This window comes from Bidens hawaiensis, unplaced genomic scaffold, assembly GCF_021521415.1.
Source record: "Bidens hawaiensis isolate Kalapana, Puna unplaced genomic scaffold, B.hawaiensis_p1.1 tig00017586_1, whole genome shotgun sequence".
Lineage (NCBI taxonomy): Eukaryota > Viridiplantae > Streptophyta > Magnoliopsida > Asterales > Asteraceae > Bidens > Bidens hawaiensis.
The window spans coordinates 427,362-451,173 of NW_027492663.1; the positions used below are offsets into that span (position 1 = coordinate 427,362).

General features: G+C 35.5%; 1 protein-coding gene across 1 annotated transcript; it reads right to left on the minus strand.

Moving 5' to 3' along the window:
- Positions 1–940: 940 nt before the first annotated feature.
- On the minus strand, positions 941–15,027 carry LOC143554323 (protein FAR1-RELATED SEQUENCE 3-like). The gene is made up of 3 exons (XM_077044105.1): positions 14,791–15,027; positions 1,731–2,073; positions 941–1,632 (listed from the first exon to the last, which is right to left on the minus strand). Exons 1-3 carry the CDS (start codon positions 15,025–15,027, stop codon positions 941–943), a joined length of 1,272 nt encoding a protein of 423 aa, XP_076900220.1.
- Between the last annotated feature and the right edge of the window lie 8,785 nt (positions 15,028–23,812).

The following is a 23,812-nucleotide window of genomic DNA, read 5'->3' on the forward strand; positions in this document are numbered from 1 at the left end:
GTGTAGTACTTTCAAGCCGCTCAGAATTTGTTCGAACGTTTTGTTCTTCTAAAAAGTTCATCAAGATGGAATTTAGTTTCTTTATCTTAGATGGGGAATCTTTTGCATGTTCGATTGCTTTTCTAAATTTTGATTGAACACACCATAAAGTTAACGCACTGACTTCGTTTACACCATGTATATCTTCGAGCCATTGTATGACTATCAGACTTATACCTAACATCAAGTGTCCACCTTGGTAAAATATAATGATCAGGAAGGGTTTCAACATTCCTCTTCTTTAACACATATAATATATGCTTGCATAATATCCCATATGTTTCAAACTTTGCACATGAACATCTTACATCTATCTTATCCGAGAGTCGAAAGTTAACAATTCTCCAGTATGTTTTGTCAATATCGAGTTGTCCAACCTTATATTTGATCTCTTCTAAATTTTTGCTTATCGTTTCATGTGTTAAATTAAGCATGGCTTCGGTCCATTCTTTCTTGAGTACATCAAAGAGCTTTCTTGTGTAACGTTGACCTGCTTTTTTCTCTATCATATTTACAGAAGAGAGATTTGGCTTCGAATCCATGGTTCTGAAGTCTTCATCATCTTCGGAACCCCTTCGACACGCACCAGCTTTATCATACTGGATTACAAACTCATTTAACATGGTATTTGAATTCACAAATCCATCAAAAAAAGAATGAATGCTCTCACTTCTTCCACTTGATGTCATGCCAGCAAAAAACAATCTTTCAAGAAGGCTTTAGCCCAATATCTGCGTTGCTTATACATCTATGTTATCCAATTACCACTGTCAAATTGGTATTTACCAGATAAAATTTCCCATAAGTTTCAAATTCTTCAACTGTATTACTCTTTACCCATCGCTTGTATGGCTCTTCAATGTCACTATAACGAGCTGTAAGTGGTCCAAGATGTTCAATTTCATGTTTCTTTATATGCCATGAGCAGAAACGATGTCGGGCTTTTTGGAAAAACGGTTTTGATTGCATTTCCAATAGCTTTGTCTTGATCAGTAATTATTGCCAATGGATGCTTATCAAACATGCACTTTAAAAATGTTTGAAATAACCATTCAAAAGTATCTTGTTTCTCATTCTCCAACAGCGCACTGGCAAAAAGTATGGACTGGTGGTGATGATTCACCCCGAAAAATGGAGCAAATGGCATTTTAAATTTGTTGGTCATGTATGTGACATCAAACACAATAACGTCCGAAAATTTTATATACGAGTCTTTTGATCTCCCATCAGCCCAAAAAATATTTCTAGGAGACCCATCATCACATAAGTCCACAACAAAATAAAGGTTTGGGTCTTCTAATAATTTGTCTTGGAAATGTTTAATAAGGCCATAAAACTCCTTACCTTTGTATTGTTTCCGTTGTTCATTCAATACATTAGCACATTGTTTTGACGTGACATCATTTTCACCTGGATTTTTGATGGTATTTACAACCTTCTTGATTTGACAACGTCTCAACCCGGATTGACCAAGTTCCAACATTAGAGATTTGCAAGCCATTGAGCGTTGAAACTTTCCATGAGACCTGTGTTTCATTACTTTGGTTGGAGTAACAGTTAGCTCGTGGTTATGTGCATCATTAAATTCATCCACTTACCATTTACCATCATTATCAATTGAAATCCGAAGATACGCTTCACATCCGTCCTTAAATCCCTACGACTTTTCTTAGCATCTCCCCCATAATTACCACGCTTTATATCTTTAAAAACCTCTTTGTTGCATACATAATTCATTCGATAAGCCACATTTGTTGTTCTATTTTTAAAAGTCGAAAGAATGCATATTCCAAATCCATGTAAAAACGCATATCTATTATAGAAAGTATATGCGTGATCAGGAGTATCGAAAACTTGTCCGATTACTTCATTTGTTCTTTCTTTTTTTAGGTACGCATCTTCTGTTTTCTCTACTTCTACATCAGAACTGCTATTTATGACCAAATACCCATTTGCATCAATATTTTCAATCAAATTTGTCTCAAGATCTTCCTTCCCTGAATGAACTTCTAAATCCATTAAGGCATGGACGTCCTGTATCAACAAAAATGGAATATTAGAACACAGAATGTTGATAATCAACAAGCGAAAGAAAGCATCAGAAATTGAAAACAAAAATCAAGTTATATGATTACCAAAAAAAACAAATGAATAAATATATTGTAAACAATCGTTGGATCATATAAGTCTTACTATTGAATATTAGTTCAAAAACTTTTTAACATTGACTAACCAGTATGCAGACCTATTTATTTAAGAACTGATTGCGATCACATATTGAATTAATAAATGGAGAGAAATAAAAATACAACCATAATCAAGAACTTGGTCTATAAGAGGTATTGAAGAATTTAGGTTTAAACCTATCAACTAATCAAGAACATGATGGAATCATTCAAGAGATATATGAAAAATACCGTCATATCTGAATGTTTAATTGTTGCATGCCCTACTACATCCATCTTCGTTCTTGTTAATTTTCGATCGCCATGTACTGGAATGAACTAGGGTTTTTGAGTTTGCAATGAAGCAACAAAGAGAGAGAGAGAGATGCGTGACTATGCAGTATGTGTTTTTTTATGTATTATAGTTTTAGGGTTTTTTTTAATATCAAAAACTACGTAGTTTTGATGTGTTTTTCGTGTAAGGTTAGGCGTGTGACAGCACAGTATTCACTTTCCCCATATAATAATACTCATTATTTAAATAACCTTTTTCACCAAGTTTAATCTTGGCCATTCACTAAAATAATCAAGGACCAATAAATAGTTTCCAAGGTTTTCAAGATTAGAGAGGGTTTTCAAAATAACCTAACCCTATATATATATAGAGTAACGATCCTAAAACAATCACACAAAAAATAAGAACCATGAGAACCAATATCCATTTATTTGAAAAACAAGAGTTTTTTTTTAAGTAATGACATTTTTGTTAATGAAGAGATTCGAGGGGCAATTATGGCACATTTTATGCCTAACAAGTTGTAACATACTTTCCTGTGCGATGAAAACATGTTTAGGTTTGTATCTCTCTCTCCCACTCTGCCTCCATACGAACAAAGAGATTTAGGGTTTCATTTCCAACAATTGAAAGCGTTGTCCATTGTTTCGAGTCACTCCGTCACATTTTTTTTGTGTAAGAATTGTGAACCCCTAGTTCTTTAGCTAGTGCTATTTTGAGAGAATTCTAGTGTGGAGCGTGAAGTTAGAGGAGTTTTGCTTGATTTTGAACATTAATTGTTGTGGTTATGCCTCTTTCTATTAGCATTTGAGTAAATTATTTTGTATGTTTCGTTAATTATAGTGGGGTTATGATGTTTAATGTTTTCATGAGTGGAATTATAAGTTAGGGTTGAGTAGTTGAGTCTGCGATGTTTTAATTTTTCTGACATAGAACCTAATCTACATATTTCCAGTTAAATATTGGATAAGGATGTGGTGAAATTGAATATTAGGTCAGACATATCTTGATTTGCAACTGTATTGACATTTAGAAGAGTTTTGGTTGATTTTGAGTTTTAATTGTGGTTGGTTTTGTTGATATAAATATGTTATGTTGAAATTTCATAAAAATGAATTGAGTTTGTGCTTAATTTTGTTGATGTACATTGTTGTTTGTTTCTCACGTATGTTGTATTTTTTTAAGAGGATAATGCATAATTAGTTTTGTTGGCATCTAATTTGACTAAACTAAGCTCAATCAATGAACACTTGATAAAACACACAAATTGAACAGCAGACAGATCTAATCCTTTGAACAAATTAGTATCACAATTGAATCTATATTTAATTATAGATCAATTAGTATTATCAAAGTTAAGTTGCAGCGGAAATACACAAATGATGACAAGCTTAAGAAGGTTTCATATGGAACAACAATTTTATCATTACTATAATCAAAAGATCACAATCTACTGCTCCTCCTCAATCTTTGCTTATCATCATTCATTGATTTTTAGTACAATAGTACTCTGATCAGATGAACGTGTGAGGTGTGAAAAAGTGCTAATGAACAAGAGACTATCTTCCTCATTATATATAAGTATGTAACAACTGGTGAGCTAAATGTGAAAGTAGCATTTAACAAATTTCATTACAAACAAACCGATTAACTATTCTAAACAACTGACAAAAAGGAATCCTAAGAAAACTACTGATCTTCTTGAAAAAGCTGATGTTTGATCCATTAGTTGTTTATCTTTAGCACTTTTATTCTCCAGTAGTTTCCATCAACAATTGTTAGTCTTTAGTCTATATATCAGATGTTTGTCATGTCAGATGTTTGAGAACATCAATTTGCATTAACCATAGTAAAGAACAACATATGTTTGAATCAGTAGTGGTTTGTAGCCATCATTCCTTTAATAGGTTCAACAATCTCTCCCTGGGCGGATGATGCCAAAACCATTTATTCTTTTAGCTCCATTGTATTATCTTGACAATATTAATCTGGTTTCTTAATTCAAGAACTTTAAGAAATTAACACCCAGGTTATCTTATTCCATCCACAATGGAAGGTCTATCAACATCCTTACTTCTTCAATTTTCTAACATGGGCATGTCTTGAAGATTCACATTCCTAGTTTCACCATTTTCATATTCCAAAATCACGAAGGAGTTGCGTTGAATTGTGGTTGACTATGCAAAGGACATGATTAAAGAAATTGATGAGGAGAGATTTCTAATACCCAAGCTAAATCCAATTATGGCTTCTCTTGCAAGGCAAGTTTCTTCCTTTCCTTCAGCAACAGTTAAAGTAACCAAGGTACTGCTTTGGGTTTTTCTTTGCATTAATGGCTATTGGTTTAGGGTACTTGCTTGGATTTTTCTTTCTTGCTTATAAAAGATCCCTGTAAGCAACCTTTAGCTTGTATGTTCCCCATTTGGCTGTCTCTCTTTTGTTTTGGAACTTGGCCTCATTTAGTTCCATCTTCATTTTTAGGATTTCTCTTTGCTTATCTTATTTATTCTTTCTTTAACAACCTCCCAATCAGGTTCATCATGAACCCGAATAGGGTCTTTTTCAAGAAGCTTCTCAATTCTTCCATGTTTAGTTTGTATGTCATCATATCTCCATTCTCTGAATCTGTAGGAGGGCACCTTCTACTTAGCATGTTCTTGAAGCCACAAAAGTGCTGACTACATTGCTTATGTTAATAACCTTTTGTCAGCTATTGGTCTTTCATAAACTATTAAGCTTCTTTCATAGGCTTCTTTTTTGAAGTCTCTAGTGTTCAGAAGCTCTTGCTAATACACTCTTGCAGCTTCTTCATTAGACAATTTTTGTGCTACTTTCGCCAATTATTTTGTAGCCTCTTTCTCTTGATAAGAGATGATTTATTGGCTTAAATTTCATGGTAGGAGGTGATGGTGGTGAATCATCTCCCTTTAACAAAATGAGAATTCTTCCTTTGAACTACTATAAGAGGTTTGTTGAATAGATTGTGACTTCAAGGTGACAATAGCTTTTGAAATAGCTGTTGGTTCTTATTGCACATTTGATGCATCAATAGTGTCAGAAAGAACCGTTTGTTCTTGTGGAGCATCAGTAGTTGAGAAGCTTCAATAGTTGAAACAACTGTTGGTCTTTTTGAGTCATCAGCATCTTAGGAAACTGCTGGTCTTGTATCAATTGTTGGTGAAAAAACTGACTGTTGTACATAAGTTGTTTATGAAACAACTAGTCCTTTTGTCTCTTTCTTTACCTTTCCACCTTTTTGAGACATGGAATTTAGTCTTTGTGATTTTGATGACCGGTGTCATTAGGTTTTTCTCTTAATTATCTTACTAAAGCCTTCTCTTTTTGCTTCTCTTTCATTTTTCAACATTTCCTTATATTATCCTATTTTTTAGCAGCTTTATCGCAGACTCATCAGGCTTTTTTAGCAGCTTTTTGTGAGAACTCAAGTGCATTCTCCCCTTTCTTGGTATCAGCAGCAGCATCTTCCCGTTCTTTGAACCAAGGCGTAGGAGCAGCAATACCAGTGAGTTCAGCTAACTGATTTCTTTGGTCAACCAATTATTTTCTTAGCTCATTTGCAAGAGTATTCAATGAGTTTCTCAGCATGGTGGTATCAATGTTGAACTTGGTTTATAGAATTTGTAATTGATTTTGGATAAAGGCTTTTAGCTCAGTATGCTCTAAAGAAGAGGTGGTTCTACGCTCTTGTATGCTAAAGCTTTGTGTGGTTGGTGACTTTTAAGTGACTAATTGGTGCATGCAGGATTGAAATTCTCATGACAGAGGCCAACAGTTGGGTATGATTTGGGGATATTAGGCATCAGTGATGAGCTTCTTGAGTTGTAAAACCTCAGAGCTCAAACTTTTAACCTCTACCGTTAATTCCTCAATTATTTTAGCATCAACTAATTTAATAGTCTCATTTGCTTACCTGCTTTTAGTAGTTTTATCTACATAAGCAATTTTATCTGAAACAAAATAAGGATTTGCTTCATGAAATTGTCCAGATGCCTCTTTTTCATGGTAGTTGGGACTTCTAACATTTTTAGATGTAAAAACATATTCTATTGTTGCTAGGATTGGAGTCTTAATGCCTAAACTACTGTCTAAATGTCTAACTTAGAAACAGTAGTTTTAAGTATGGGGATATTTGTTGTGATATGAAATATACTTACTATTATATATATATATATTTCCAACACTTTTAAGTATATTTGAGCTAGGTTTTTGTCGAATATTATTCTCAATTGGTTCCTATATGAAGTCTAAAGGTTTCATGAGACAACAAGCGAAAATCGAGTATTCTTTACTAAACTTGAGACCACCAAATGAATAGTAAATCCACATTATCTATTATCATTATCATGTTTATTATTTTGAGGCGTTATGGAATTAATAAGAAAAATGTTATGATAACACATAATAGAAATTAAAAGAAATCCTAAATGTTGGTTTCTTTGCATCACAAGAATTCATGAAACAAGTTAAAAAATACTTATATGTGTTAGTAATATTTTAATTCGTGAATTATTTTTGTTAAGGATCATGGGCTGAATTACTTATATATATTGCATATGATTTGGCAACCCATAACTCCAAAGATGCTTAAATGAGAAAGAATAAAACATAAATATTAGGACGGTGCACGGAATGCCATAATTTTAAAAGGAAGTCGGCTATTATCGTTAAAAAGGATGTTATCGAATATTTATTTTTTGGGAGGGGGGAGAGAGGATGAAAGGAGTTGTCCGGAGTGGATATTAGGATTGAGACTGGTTACTTTTTGGGGACCGTTGTGCAACAAATTTATCATAATAGAAAGAAGGGAGAGCACCCAGGAACATATATTTTACTTTTATGAATCATAACTTTTATTTTATGTGCTTATTATTTTTTCACATGAGGGTTAGCTAAACGCCCTAGCTACCTAGTTTTTGATGATCACTTTGTGATTTGCGAATGTTATCTTGGTTTTTGATATCTAATGTTGGATTAATACTAAAGTAAAGAGTATTGTTATAATTGATTTGATGTGTTTGAGTATCTAGTTTTGATATATTGTTGATATTTGTTCCGCATGTGTCTTATTGAATGTCTTTCAGTTATAGATACATGTTTAGGTCGCTTACTGTGTGTTTGTGATTATTTTATGGTTTTGCTAGACGTACTAATCCATTGGGACATTGGTTGGTGATTTGTTAGAGCTTTATATTCTACCTATCTAGAGACTAAGAGGTAACAGATAGTTGGGTTGTTCTTGGGGTTAGGTGTTTAGGCTAGAACGCTCTGACAGGAGGTTTCCTAGATTTGCTAGTTTCTTTGTAATTTGTGTCTTATAGATTGTTCTTAGGTTACCCCTTGCACTTTAGGGTGTATTGAGATAGTGAGACTAACAGATAATCTATCTTTTAGGGTACTTTAGCATTGTTGGAGAGACTGATAGGTAATCCAACCAATTGGTAACTTTAAGCCCCCCTTAGTTTTTCCTCTTAGGTCACACCCGAAGAATTATCGGAAATGTTACAGCCTTCCATACTTATGGGAATTTCATCATGAAATTAGAGAGAACAAAGGCAAAAATAGCTTTAAAAACAATTAAACTTTAAGCAAAAACTTTTTAAATAAAATTTAAAATTATAACATAACATGGAACTTCGAATAGTCGGAGCAACGCTCCAAATGAAAATCCGATAAAGATACTTATATATAGTATGTACCAGTGGCGTATCCATCATGTCCTCATCTTCTTTGCATTTGTACCATTACCCAAAACTACTTTCAGCCATGGATTATGACACACAGCTATACATATTATGATTTTCATGTGAGGACTTGGATAATTACGTGTCAACCCAGATCGTCAGATGGTCCACATAATTCGTCCCTTCGTGTGGGTAACCAAAACATTTTAAAGACATAACTTTGTCAGAAAGTAAAAGTTTAATTAATCTTAAAGGTAAAATCAAAAAATCATAAATGCATAAAATAATTTAAATAAAACAATGAGGTGAACTTCAGAGTTGTGATAAATAAAAACATTGATTCTTTCTATATAACTTTTGATATGAATGTATAAATCTTAAAATTCAAAGGAAATGAAATCCTAGACGTTGAGAGTAATATTTTTGAATGTGTTTACTAGAAAATTGATCGTGATGAACGAATAGGAAAATACGTTAAGGGTACGGAGTCATAAACAATTAGTTTGAGAAATAAAATAAATTTTATCTATGAGATAGAAATATGCAATGGATAAATAATTTAAATTGAAATTATTTAATACCATAATTAAATAAGGAGTCGTTACAATACATAATTTGAAAAGACAAAATAACTTAAGATGAAAATATTGCAAAATAGATCTCTATTTGAAAATTGCTACTTTATAAGTAATAGTATCAAAAAATAGAATTTCATTGAAAATGAGATAAAATAATAATTGAAACATTAAAGTGAAAATTTAAATTTTAAAATAAATTGTTAAGAGATTAAATTGGGAAGCAGATATTCTCGTATGAAACGCATGAATCACTATGACTATTCCAACAAACTATCGAAGTCATCATCGAAACATTCATAATTCTCAAAATATATCAAAAATCAAAATAGGGCGTTGAAATATCCACGAAACACAGTGGAATTGCAACTAAACAACAAAATTTAATAAAAATGAAAATTGGATAATTAAGATACCTACAAACCACAGTAGGTTTTCAACAAGAATCGTGAAATTGTCAATAAATGAAACGGGTGATTGAGTTATCCATGGATCATCATGTGAATTCAATTAAGAAGGAAAATTCAATTTAATAATGAAAATTAAATTAAGTAATGGAAGATTTTAATTTAATATTGGAAATTATATTGAAATGATGAAAAACTCAATTTAATAATAAAACTCCAATAACTAAATTTCAACAATAAAGATTTATAAGATAGAGGGAAAGTTGTGAAACATGAGAAGTAACTCAAGATTAAACAAAACATGAAGTACTTAAAATGTTGATAATTAAAAGCTAAGGGCGAAAATTAAAACGTGTTTGATAGTTTGAGAATAAAATCAAATAAAATAATTGAGTGAAGAAAATTTAAATAACATAACAAAGTTTAAGTAAATTATGATAATAGTGTCTTTGTAATTGGAGGGTTGTGTCGGATCATGGAAATTTAAAATACTTTGATTAATCGAAGTAAAGTGAATAAATCATATCATGAAATTTTGATTAACCAAGTAAATAAATGAATAAACGAATTCTCTTCGATGGGTTGGGCTTTTCATGTGCCTTTCATGGCATTTTGTTATCCCAACTGGTTAGCATGCCAAAATAAATTTGTGAATTGGTCTCCTATGAGCTTTCCATGGCATTTTGTTGTCCCAATTAAATAATGAATCATCGAGATAGTGGAGTTGAAACTCCCATGAGTGTTCCATGGCATTTTAATTGGTTTAACTAAATAACGAATTAAGGAAATCAAATATGGGTAGTTAAATCATCTCGTGAACCGTAACTGATCACCACCAGATCTGCGAATCGTAACTGATCACCATTGTCTGCCATCGAGATTTAAGTCACACCTGGGCACATCAATTTACAAAGAATTGGGCTAGGACTAGGTTGCTGATGTTGGTCGGTAGTTGTGGAAGATGGAGATGGTATGCTGTTGTTGAAGACCGTGCTTGTAGAAGTGGTGGATTGTAGAAGAGGTAAGATGGAGGCTGTAAATTAGGGTTTAATTTGGGGAAGGATGGAGTTTGGTTTTAACATAAATAGCCCCTGTAATTCTTTAGTAGACTTGATATCTTTTATTATGTTACACAAATAGCCCTTTAGTGGATAAGAAAACTAAAATCCCCTCATGTACAATGCACATGAGGTTACTTAACTGAAAAACTTAACATCCGTTAGTGTAAAGGACTAAAACCGAGACAAAATACCTTATAAAGGATATAGAGTAAAACTCATTTTCTAAAAGAACCCGTTTCATAATTTAACTAATTCAAAAGGTGTAACACCCGCTAAATTTCGTTAATAAGGAATTAAGCCATGTAGAGTTTATATATTAACCGGGAAACGATCTGTTGAGTCGGAAATTCACAAGGAAGATTGGAATAGTCTCAACCTCCTCAAAGAAATGGCTAAGTATGGACTTCGAGCAAGCTTGGACTTTCGAGCACAGATATACTACCTCGAGCACGATGTCTTATGCTTATAAGACTATCTTCTGGAATTTCTTCTAAGTGTTGAAGGCTTCGAGCAAGCTACACTTCATCAAGTAAGGATGTTCTTCATCGAGTATGGATTGTCAATCGAGCAAACAACTTGATCTATCCAGCTTAAACCAAGTATTTCGAGCATCTTGGTGGGTCGAGGATAGATACAATAAAGAAGATCTCAAATGTTCTAAGTATAACCTTCGAGCATGGTTCAATCCGAGCAAGATTCTGTACCCAAGTATACTGAAGATTGTTCACAATAAGTCATAAGGCAGGATTGAAGAGATTAAGAAAAACATGCTTGGTCGTGGAACATATTCGAGCAAAGCAAGGATAAGTTAAGAAGATTGAAGTCTGCTGGAGAAGAATAGTTTCTACTGAAAATATTCTAAGTAAAGTCTGCTCGAAGACTTGTTTCGAGCATGCTGTGCATTACAAGTCAGCTCGACAAGGAATTATCATACTCGAAGACTTGTTTACACTTGTATTTATTTTTGCCATTCATTATGTAATCATTAGGGCTTCTAGAAGGAATGTCTGGCTTATAAATAGAATCCTATGTTTCCCACACAAGGGGACGAGACTTTACGGATTACGAGAGCATAACCACCAGAGAGAATATTCCTCATTTATGCTACCTTGTACCGCCGTCACGAAACCCTAGAAATTCCATGCAACCTTAATCACTACTATTAAACGATATATTAATATAAGTGAATCTTTGTCTACTGCTTCTTACTATTCATTACTGATCATTTATTTACATACCAATCTTCATTCCCAATCTTTGAATATACTGATTCCACCGGTGTATTTAGAAGGCCTTTGGGTTATTAGATCTAGTGTGTTCTTGTTAACCACTATCGGTTTTGCACTAGGTCTGGTCCTGACAAGTGGTATCAGAGCTGTGAGGCCCGGTTAAGGGGCTTGTATGCACATACGAAATAATAACATCATAATACATACGCATACAACTTGAAAACATCATGATACACCCACAAACATGAGGTAAACCTTATATCACACTCAGCATGTGCTTAAATACACCCTCGGGCCAAAACACATTATCCACTAATGTATTTAACATGATTTGTTCATGTTAACCGACAAGTTCTCGTAGAAGAAGTATGTGGAAGGAGGTCAAGTCATCACGAATAATGTCGGTGGTTTGGTACATTTTCAACATATATTATCAATTGAAAATTGTTTACGTCTTCACTTTTATGTCCAATACTAATAAAGCAAAATTAGTATGATCGTTATTAGAGCCTGTAAATGGGCTACTAATAACTTTTGAAAGGTGATTCAATAAGTAGAAAAAGATTACGAGAGGAAAAAGTAACCTCGTCTGGGTTATGTGTGGGAAAACTTGGGCTTATAGTCCCTTGTCCCAATCATAAATAATTAGCATAAAGGACTGGGGGGACATGTAGATGTAGCCCCAGGATTGGGCTTCTTGTAGGGGCCTAAGTTTAGATATGCTTGGGCCCTATCCCATCCCATGACTCAGCCTAATAGTCCAACTTGTTAAGCCCAGTTTGGATAAGTAAAAATGAAGTCAACTCACTAGAGTTATAGCTCACCCACATTTTATAATATAGAACCAGGACCTTCACTTCTAACAAAGAAGATTTAAATTATCAAGATAATAAAGACAAAAGCAACTTCAACAACACTTCACCAGACAAATAAATCTTGGGTCAAGATCATGTTAATCAAGCGTTATCCTGCCCGACTAAGGTATTATCTTTTGAAATATGGTATGTTAGCCACTTGAATGGTTTAATGTATGTTTCGGTCTCCCCAATTTTTCGCAGATAACAAAAGGGATCTGGCTAGGCCAGCCCAAGCGATTGGGCCCGAGAAATAAATGGGATGGGCTGCACTAAGACATGGCAAGAGAAGTGGGTCCGGATAATGGGTTGCCCAGAACAAGTCCTTTACTATTATCGTAGACAATAAAAGCAAGGGGCTATGGAACTTGAAAATCCTACCTATAGATATGGGCCTAGGAATGGGCCAAAAAGAGAAAAGAGAGATTGGACAGTTTAGGTTTGAAGAAAGACAAACTAGAGCTGGACCGAGACGAGTCCATTACCCTTATCATAAATAATAAGGATAATAGACTAGAAGCCCTACAAAAGCCCAAGGACTTGAAGAGCCTACCTCGTAACTGGGATTCCAAGGTAGCCTACGAGCAAGCAAAGGATGGACAAGGCTAGAGGAAGCCCTACAAAAGCCCAAGGAAGGAAGCCCAAGTAAAAAAGATAGGATAAGAAGAAAGAAACCAAGTCAAATAAGAAAGGTGAAATCTTGGAGAAGTCTCCCAAAGATATTGTTTCCTTGATCAGAAAGAGAGAGAGAGGCTTGAGACAAGCATGCCCTGCGGTATAAGTCGATATACGCCAGGTAAAAAGATGGAAGGTGAAGACTCAATGGAAAGGAAAATGATCCAGGGGATAATGAGTAGTAGAGAGTTAATAGAGAAACCCTCCATGTAAAAGAAAAGATCCTCTTCCTCCTTATATAATGGAAGAGAATCACTAGAGATGTCATAGAGTCTTTGAGAGAGCCGGTGAGGATCTAGATCTTATGATGACATCGATGAATTCGTTGTGTATGTATACGGTTATGATCGATTATGTTAACTGTGTGTATTGTGTGTATTGAGGGTGAATTTGGGCAGAGTAACGAGAATGTAAGAGGAATAATCAGAACTGTTACATTAGAAATAGATTACAGGGGTATATATAGGGGATGACCTCATTCGTTAAGATAGACTTAACGAATGGGTCATTCGTTACATTATCCTAACGAACAAACAGACTTATTCGTTAATACATTTATCATAGTGAATAGCCTTCATTCGTTATATTCCATTCGTTAAGCAGGGTTAACGAATGGGACTTACAATAATACGAATGTGACACATTCGTTACAAGGTAACGAATCTTGTAACGAATGTGCCTTACAATTAGGCGAATGAGCATATTTACATTAAACCCCCCTAAAAACTAAAACTATTACATTATCAGACGATAAAGACCGAAACGTACAAAATATGTATCAACAAACTCCCCCTCGTCTCGAGCTCTTTATCCTTCATCTCTGGAACATCTTTGTCTTCCAGTCGTTACAACTATGAATATTGTATGCGTAACAAACTCGAACAACCTTATGAAACTGCATAGCAGGCTCGTAGTCGCATATGTTAGCAAATCTGATCTGACTTGTAAATAAAGCATCGTTGTCAGACTCAGATAAGTTAACCAGATACATCGGATCAATCACACGTATAGTCGTCGTGTTTGAACCGAAACCAAATACGATAACCGCTTCACATGTATGATTGTCATAATACCAATAATTAAACGAGGTGAATAGACTCTGAGGAAATGTCTTCATTGGAGCCCTCTTCATCGTCTTTGGCGGCTTTACTTGTAAAATCATCTTCCTCCAGCCTGTGCGTTGATCAATCTCATCAATGTACTTGTGAGTCGGCACCTGCAGCTTGAAGAACTTGAAACCAAAACGGGTTTCATGCAATAAATGAGCGTAGAACTACTCAGCCCACTGATCTTTCCCACGATTTACGAACGGTTTGTTGGCTAGTGTTCTAACGTCCCACCTTGGCATAGATAAGATATCGTGTGGGCGCTTAAAGTAATAAATACCGTGTTCCCATTTCACGATATATACTTTAAGTTCAGAATCAAACTGCCATGCCACCAAATCACCTTTAACATCTTTGACAGACTTGTACTTCCTCATCTGGTATGCCGATGCTCGAGCCTAGGCCAATTTTACTTCCTCCTTTTCATGATATCGAAAGGCCTAGACATCTTGTTCATTCTCTGCATATCATGCCCAAACATACCCTCCAAAGCACACTTCTGTTTTCTTTCTTTAGCCGATAGGTGACTTGTTTCAGCAGCTTTGTTCCACTTCTCAATTTCTTCACGTAAGCGACGTTCTGCTGCATCGAAATGTTCTATAGTGAAAAATGGAATACCTGAGTCGTTGTTGTTGTTATCAGTGTAAAACTCAGGGTACTCCTCAGCAGTAACATCCTCTACCTCCACTTCATCAAATTCAGGCACATTCCCGTGTGGAATGCCTGTATTCGTACTTTCCTCAATCTTAACATCCACATCCACCTTCTTACCCAATTCCTCATCCTCCTCTTCGTTTAGATCCAGAAGCAAAGATATATGCTCTTTAGTCAATGAATGATCTACAAACTCGCCTTCTTCGATCTCATCAGCATTCACCATACTATACACAACCCCGTCTATCCCCACAAACAAAATCATGTTAGCTGGAATAATATCAATTGGCTTGGCTCTTGTGTAATCCTTGTATGGTACTATCTGCAAATTACAATCTCCAGACCCACCACCAACACTCGTATCTGTCTTATTACCTGCCGACGGTGCAGAACTACCGCCCGGTTGCTGATCTACCCCACCTGTTCCATCCTGATCATCTTCATCATTCTTTAATTTCTTCAACTCTTCATCTTTACATGTCAATTGAAGAATGTTCTCGTCTTGCTTATCTAATCACTCCCCCTGAGCAGCAACAAGGGCTCGAAGTTCCCTGTTTTCTCGTTGAATAAACTGAACATGTCGGTACATATTCTGTTGCGCTAGCTCATGTGCAACTCTGTCAGCCTGCATCTGTGTCTGTTGAAGATGTAACAGATTCATCATATGGAACCACTGAGCTTGGGGAGACATAACATAGAAATTAGGATGAACTGGTTGCATGGGACCCTGAGGGCGACTGAAAGTCATAAAGGAATGCTCAGGTCTTGGCAACTGTGTAGGTGTAGCTGGAGTCACTGCAGTAGTAGGTTGTGGTGTAGACATACAAGCCAAAACAGTTTGAAGAACATCACCAAATACAGGATCTGGTCTTGCAATAGTCATCAAAGTCATAAAAGGAGGAACTGGAGAAATCGGCATATGAATTGGAGTCGGAGATCGAGTAACTGTAGGAACAAAAATAGGAGTAGGAGATCGTGGAATACTCTGTGGTACAGAAGAAGCAGTAGCAGAAATAGATACTAAGCAGAGACAGAAGTAGAACGCACAAACGGTTGACTAGGTATCTCAATACCTGAGCCTCTTCTAACCCGTTGCTTCTTAGGTTTCTCCCCCCTTTCCACCATCGGTTCTTTGCCTTTATGTTTACGTTTCTGAGCATAACTTAACTCAGCCTGTGGTCCTGGACCACCATCATCTCCACCATTTCCACCATTAACACCTTCACGCTCAGAGCCGAAATCGTCATGAGCCCAATGATCATTAGGTGGTGCTACATAATCAATATTTGCTAGATGACCGATCAAACGCTTATACTTTGGTCAATCTACAAGACTCTGACCTCTGTAAGATCGTAAACGTCTCATCATCTCAGCATTCATACAATCAAGCTTCATCACATCATCTTGATCTTTAATCAAATTAGGAAATAAATCATTGATCATCATCTGCAGAAATCTTGGATACATGAGAAACTTGTGACGGCTCGTAAGATTTTCCTTCAAGTGATAATAAACCAATTCTGAGAAATTGAATGGTTTATTCAACACCAAGGCAACAAAAGCAGATTGTAGCATCACTTGGCACTCATCGAATCCACCCTTACATCCACCGAGACAATGTATCAACACGTGAAGCAAATACTTGTATTGTTCACACAAGTGTGCTTTGTTGTACATCGATCTACCTAAATCTCCATTATACTTTACTCGTCCAAACAAACCTCTAATCAATCCTTTATCAAACTCACAACAATCATCAATCGTATCACGAAAGCCCAGTGAATCTCGAATCACCCCAACATCGATCACTACTCGTTTATCTTGAATCTCAGCTTCAATCTGATTCTCAATTTCGTTCAACTTAGCTATATCCCAGAAAGCGCGTATAATACTCTCATATACGACTGCAAGAGTAGAAATGGCCTTATATATCCTAGAGCGAATTAAGAAATGAATCATTCCTCCAAAGATCAGTGAATCTTCAAAGTCGGTTTCCAAAAAGGCACAGATGTTGTGGCTCTTGTTCCATGATAATAGTACAGGAGCTTGTTCCTCATGTTGATCTTGATCTTGAGGCTGTTGTTCAGGGTTAGCCTCGTGATTTTGCTCAGGAATAAGGTTTTGAATATTCTTGTCTACCATTTCTGTTTGAACAAACATAAACTTTAGTAAGCTGTTTAATAATATATTACTGATTTAACGAATGTCTATCTCATTCGTTAAATGGTTAAATCGAATGAGACATTCGTTATACATTAAATATATTTCATTCGTTATTAGTAACGAATCAAATGATATATTAAATCATTCGTTATCATAACGAATCTGATGTTGATTATATTAACGAATCAACTCTGATTTGTTACCTTATTCGTTATCAATCTGACTGTCCATTCGCTACCTTAGCGAATCTGATAGTCATTCGTTAACCATTTAACGAATCTGATTTGATTGACTAACGAACCTGATTTAAACATTCGTTATGACAGTAACGAATCTGAATTAATTTCCTATTTGACTATCAGGAGTCAAAGATCAATTGATTTTGACTATTCACAGTCAAAGACGATGAATATCAACAATGTATCAGTCAGTTTCTTAACACTTTTCACAATTAACCTCAATGACGATAGTCGAAAATCGGTTTATAGCATTAATCAACGATCATCGATCCTAATTTTGATTAATATGAAATGTGTTTAATTGTTCATTTATAACCAATTCACAAATCACTCAGTTAATCTCTAAACACCTTATGAAACTTCATGAATCTCATATAAGTGAGATCGTATTTACCTGTAGAGCACAACTATATCAGTGAATTGAGCAAAGAAACAAGTAAAAGATTCTTAGAAAATTTTGCAAGAGTTTCTCTTAGGGTGGTGAAGAAATAGGAACAGGCGAATGAAAGGCCATTCGTCTGCCCTTGGGATTATAAACCCAATAATTTCACGCGTTCCAAGGTCATTCGTTCAAATTTTGAACTAACGAATGGCCTTATTCGTTAACTTAAAAGAACCTTATTCGTTATCCTTATAACGAATCTGACTCTATTCGTTATATGAAAACTTATTCGTTAAAGAGATAAAATGAATACGATCTTCATTTGTTAATGAGTAACACGATAATTCACCATATTCGTCAACTTGATAACGAATCATAGTGACATTCGTTAAGATTTTAACGAAAGATACAATATCATTCCATTCGTTAACTGTTCACACGAATGTGTTCTATTCGTTATGCACAACGGAAGCGATTGACGTTTATAACGAATGAGAAACTCATTCGTTATGTTTAAATAACGAAAGGCTTTACATTCGTTAAACTAAGTAATGAATCATCAATCCTCCTTAACGAATGAGATAAAGATCTCATTAAGGAATTAAATAATAGTAAAACCAATTAGAGTTTTAATGAATTAAATAAGATTAAAAACCAATTAGAGTTTTTAATGAATACATTAGATATCCCGATCAAAGATCGGTACGGTTTAACTTAAACGGATTTTTTACGTTAACATCAATTGATACCAATTGAAAGTTACATTAAGCATGATTAACTTAAATCTTTTGGGGATAAACCTTTTTCCTTTTTCCTTTCGAATAATTCGCCAGCTTGGTAAATCGAAAATAAAGCAGAAAAACAAAATGTTTTTGTATTTTAGAAATCTTTTTCAAACCAATAACAAGTGAAACAGTAAATAATTAAGCTACCGAAGCAAAAACATATTTTTGTGAGTCAAGCAGGGAATCATATTGACCAAAATTTCCGTCCATACCATTTTTACTTTCAGCTTTTATTATGACTGATGTTAAGTCGATTATTGGTATTGTTGTCCACTTAAATCTTCGAACAAATATTTCAGAACTTTCAGTGATATTATTAATTTGTTCAACTAGGCACAAATATCGGAAATAATTAGTTCAAATCTTGATTCAAGCGTAGTTTGATTTTCTCCAAATCACCCCAACTTAACTTAAACCTTAAAACCAATTTGATGAAAAGTGATTGTTTTTAAGTAATCATAGTCCGTAATCCCCACTACAAGACATACCCCTGTTATCAAGCAATACCCTAAGGTCCGTTCCCATGGATGAGTATGCACGATTTCGTCTGTCGGTTTGCAGACATTGTATCCTTTGTGGTCCGTTTCTTAATGGTAATAAGACGCGAGCAAGGGGAGAATGTATGACTCACAGCGTGGTTTGATCAAGTCTGTAATTCATTTTGTACATGAAGTACATTTTGCGATCAAGTTTAGAAACCTAAGCAGTTTCACCGAAGGTTCGCTTTTTCAAGCATTTTTAATATTCATCGAAATGAATACCAGATGTAAAACCGCATAAAGACCCAATGGTGTCAGGAACCTTAAAGCATCCCATCGATACAGGATTTAAGGCCACAAGACCATACATCGCTGAAGCATTAACCACCAACTAGACACTATTAATAAAATTGTTTTCAAATTGATTAGAAGGCTTGAGTATGGCCAGATTATTACATTTCTGCCATCATCATCAAGACCTTATATAGAACTAATCTCCTAGAGTATTTAGCAATTTTATGTTTATATCACTTAATAGTCCATACTTGTTTGTCAAAAGACCTACCAATACATCAATGCAATTAAGCACACAGTCTTTTATTACTTACTTTTTACTGGACTTAGGAGCAAATGATCAATGTACTATCATTTTCCCTTTTTTTTTCTTCTAAATTCATTTTGAGGAGTATTTTTCAATGTTTTTGAATTTATTAATGTTTTTGGAGTTTTTAATTTTCTCTGTACAAACATAAAAACACAATCTTTTTGGATTTTATATTTTCTCCCCCTAAAAACAACAAAAATTGAACTAAAAACAAGAAAATACCAAATAAATTGATTCAACCAAGCTTTTGAATCTCTTTCAAAGTTTTTAAACCATTTATACCCAGCAAATATTGAAAACGTGTTTTGTCAAACACTTTGGTATAAAGGTCAGGCTTTTGAAAATCCGTGTGTATTTTATCAAGTATAAAGTGATAATGGATTTCAATGTGTTTGGTTTTCGAATGGTGAACCGGAGTTTTGGTGATAGATACAGCGGCAGAATTGTCAATAAAAATAGGAGTAGTAAGAAACTTCAAACCGTAATCCCGCAAATGTTGCTGGATCCAAAGAACTTGTGAACAGCAACTCGAGGCTGCCACATACTCCGCTTTGGCTGTAGAAGTTGAGACCGTTGTCTGCTTCTTACACTGCCAGGAAACAAGCCGGTTTCCTAAGAACTGACAACCCGCTGTCGTAGACTTGAAATTGATCTTGCATCCCCCATAGTCCGAATCAGTAAAAGCGGTGAGATCAAACTTATCGTCCTTGGGGTACCACAACATGATGTCGGGATTTCCCCTCAGATAATGTAAGATGCGCTTTACTGCTGCCAGATGAGTCACTCGGGGACTCGATTAGTACCTGGCACACAAACAAACAGCAAACATAATATCAGGTCGAGATGCAGTCAAATACATAAGAGATCCTATCATTGCTCGATATAGGGTTGGATCTACTGTATCCTCCAATTCATCCGGTGATAAATTTTGATCCACGGGAAGAGGTGTCGAAGGAGTTTTGCCGTCGGATATCTTGAATCGGCTCAAGACATCGTTCACATATTTCGTCTGATGGATAAAGATCCCGGTATTAGACTTGTGAACCTACAATCTTAAGAAAAAGCTCATCTCTCCCATCGAACTCATCTCAAATTTGGTTTGCATCGTCTTCTCGAAATCTTTACACAGGCTGTCGTTTGTCGAACTGAAAATAATATCGTCCACATAGATTTAGACGAGGAGTAGATCATCACCAACGTTCTTATAAAACAAAGTACAATCCACAGTTCCCCTCTTGAATCCGCTTTCTATCAAATGGTCAGCCAACGTGTTGTACCAGGCTCTCGGGGCCTGATGTAAACCATAAAGAGCCTTGTTTAATCGATAAACACGCTCTGGAAAATCTGGATCCTTGAAACCAGGAGGCCGCTTCATGTACACTTCCTCATGAATAGCTCCGTTTAAGAACGCCGATTTCATATCCATTTGATAAACCTTAAAATTTTTATAGGCTGCATAGGCAAGAAAAATACGTATAGCCTCCAGTCGTGCCACAGGAGCATATACTTCAGTGTAATCAATGCCTTCTTGTTGATTGTAATCAAGAACGAACAATCGTGCCTTATTTCTCACGATTACCCCTCAATCGTCCTTTTTGCACTTAAAAACCCATTTGGTCGGAATAGCCGTTTTCACACGATCGGGTTTATCAATTAAGTCCCATACACCCAGTCGAATAAACTGTTGCAGCTCCTCCTACATCGCTTCAACCCAAGACGGTTCCTTAAGTGCCATCGTGACATTGTTGGTTCAATCTGTGATAGAAAGTAGGTGTATTGTGCAATACTAAGGATACCCGAATAGTGCAAATCCGCATAAACACATACTGTCGAATCCTCAGTAGGAGATAAGTTACGTCAACCGTATCATCACATACATTAGCTAATTGGTGTCTTGTACGAACCCCGTCGTTCACATCACCAATTATCTGTTCTTGCGGATGATTAGAGTGTATCTTTAAGGAAGGATTAGCAGGTACAGATACGTGGTGTCTAAAGAGACAGTTGGTGATTCATCAACAATTAGAATCGGCTCGTTTGTATCTAGAGCTTCATCTAATGGAACAGACGATGAATCAACAAAATCAGCATCATCAGAGGATTCAGAAACCTCATTTGATGTTTCTGATACATTAGGAGAGTCATCTACATCGACCGAAGAAGACCTTGGAATAGGAAGACATTGTTCTTCCAAATAAGATCTAATGAAATCTTCAGGTACTTCTTCAACCACTGACGTAAACGAATTAAACAACCCGTCGTAATCGAACATCCAATCGGGACCCGTACCAGTTGGCGGAGTAGTATAACTTTGGCAATCAACGTGGTACCATTCTTCCATACAACCAGAAGAGATATTGAAGATCCGTTTCTTAGGAGAATTGTATCCCAAAAAATAACCCTCAAAAGCTTTTTCATCAAACTTTTCCAGCATCTCTCTTCAATAGAGTACACGGACACCTGAACGGTTCCAAATACTTTAAGTTCAGCTTACGATTGTTCAGAAGCTCGTAACTCGTCTTCTTAAACCTTTTTACAGTTAGTACGTGATTCAGCGTGTAACACGCCGTATTCACATCTTCGTTCCAGAATTGAACGGGTAGCTTTGAGTCAGCAAGCATCGTTCTCGCATCTTCAATCAACGTACGATTCTTTCTTTCAGATACACCATTCTGTTGAGGAACATAAGGCGCACTAAATTCCCAATGAATTCGTTTCTGAATACAGAAGAAATCCAATACATTATTCTTAAATTCAGTTCCATTATCACTACGAATTCATCTCACTTTCGGTTTGTAAAGTGATTCAATCTTCGAGATAAGATTCTGAATTAAGATAGTTGTCTGATCTTTCGATCCCATAAATAACACCCATGAGTATCTTGAGAAGTCATCAGTAACAACCAAGCAGTACAGATCACCCACGATACTATCACGATTCACTGGACCGAAGAGATCCATATGAAGTCGTTCTAATGGTGTAACAATCGAGTTGAATGACTTGCTTGGATGTGACTTCTTCTTTTGTTTCCCTTTCTTGCAAGCGACGCAATGATCATTAATCTTGAAATTCTTAAGGGATACCCCATCCACCAACTCATTTGAAATGAGAAAATTCATCTTGCGTATGTGAATGTGTCCCATGCGTCGATGCCAAAGGATAGAATCCTTTTCGGTTGCTTTTGACACGAAACATGTAGCCGAGGGTGAAACATTGACATTACAACTCATGTCTAGTACATAAATATCATTTGATCAAGGTAATCGCATGACAACCATGTCTTCAGGAATCGTGTGTCCCGGTTGAAGGATTACACATTCCTTATCTGTGAAAATTGTGATAAATTTCTTCTCACATATCTGCGACACGCTCAACAGATTATGATTCACCTTTTCCCAATAATTAACTTTTTCAAATGTCACTTTCCTGTTTGAAACTTCTCCCTCCTTTGTAATCATCCCATCGTTGTTACCAGCAAATGCCACATAACCCCCTTGAATATATTTGACGTTATTTAGAAGATCCAGGTTGCCGGTGATATGCCGAGAACATCCACTATCCAATATCCACTTGTGGCTTGATCCGGATCTAGTGAACTCTGAACAACAAGGTAAAAAGATTAGTTCAAAAAGGCAGCCCAAGCCTCAGTCTTAGGCTCTCCCTTTGATACTTTTTGGAGAAAAAGATAAATTAACACTTGTATTCGGGACTTGGGAATAGGTGACCGGTTTCTTAGTTTTCTTCTTTAAGTAACCGTCATGAATAATTCCCCAATCGGTGTTTATACAAATTGGTTGAGCACGGTCAACGAATTTGCTTGATACATTAAACTCATCAACTCGAACGACTTTCTTTGGATTGGCATTTGAATACATTATGAGACATTCATCTATTTGATTTTTGTTTACATTATGAATCAAATCAGTCTTTCAGTTTGATGACAACTTGATATCATCAACCTTTGCTTTGCATTTCTTTGAAACATGACCCATTTCACCACATTTAAAACATAAACGTGTGTCTAATGACTTATGTGGTGAAACACTTGGTTTTATTTCATGCACAGGTTGAGGAACATCAATCTTAGACTTTTCAAAAGTTAAATTCTTTGGAACAGTAGGTTTGATATCTTTTTTAATTTGATAAAATTCCAGGTTGGCAGAGTTAGATGCATTCTCCCTACCAGAAGATTTTACAAATTTTATAGGTTTAAACGTGTTTCTATTTGCATTCTCTTGAACATTTTTAAATTTTGACTTGTTAAATTGTTGTTCAAGTTTTGTAACTTCTGAAGTGTCATCTTGAAATATATTTTCAATCAAATCCGGATTTAGAAGATTCAAAGGAACTTATTTATCCGAAAAAACTTTTGACAATCCTTTTAACTTAAATATCTTC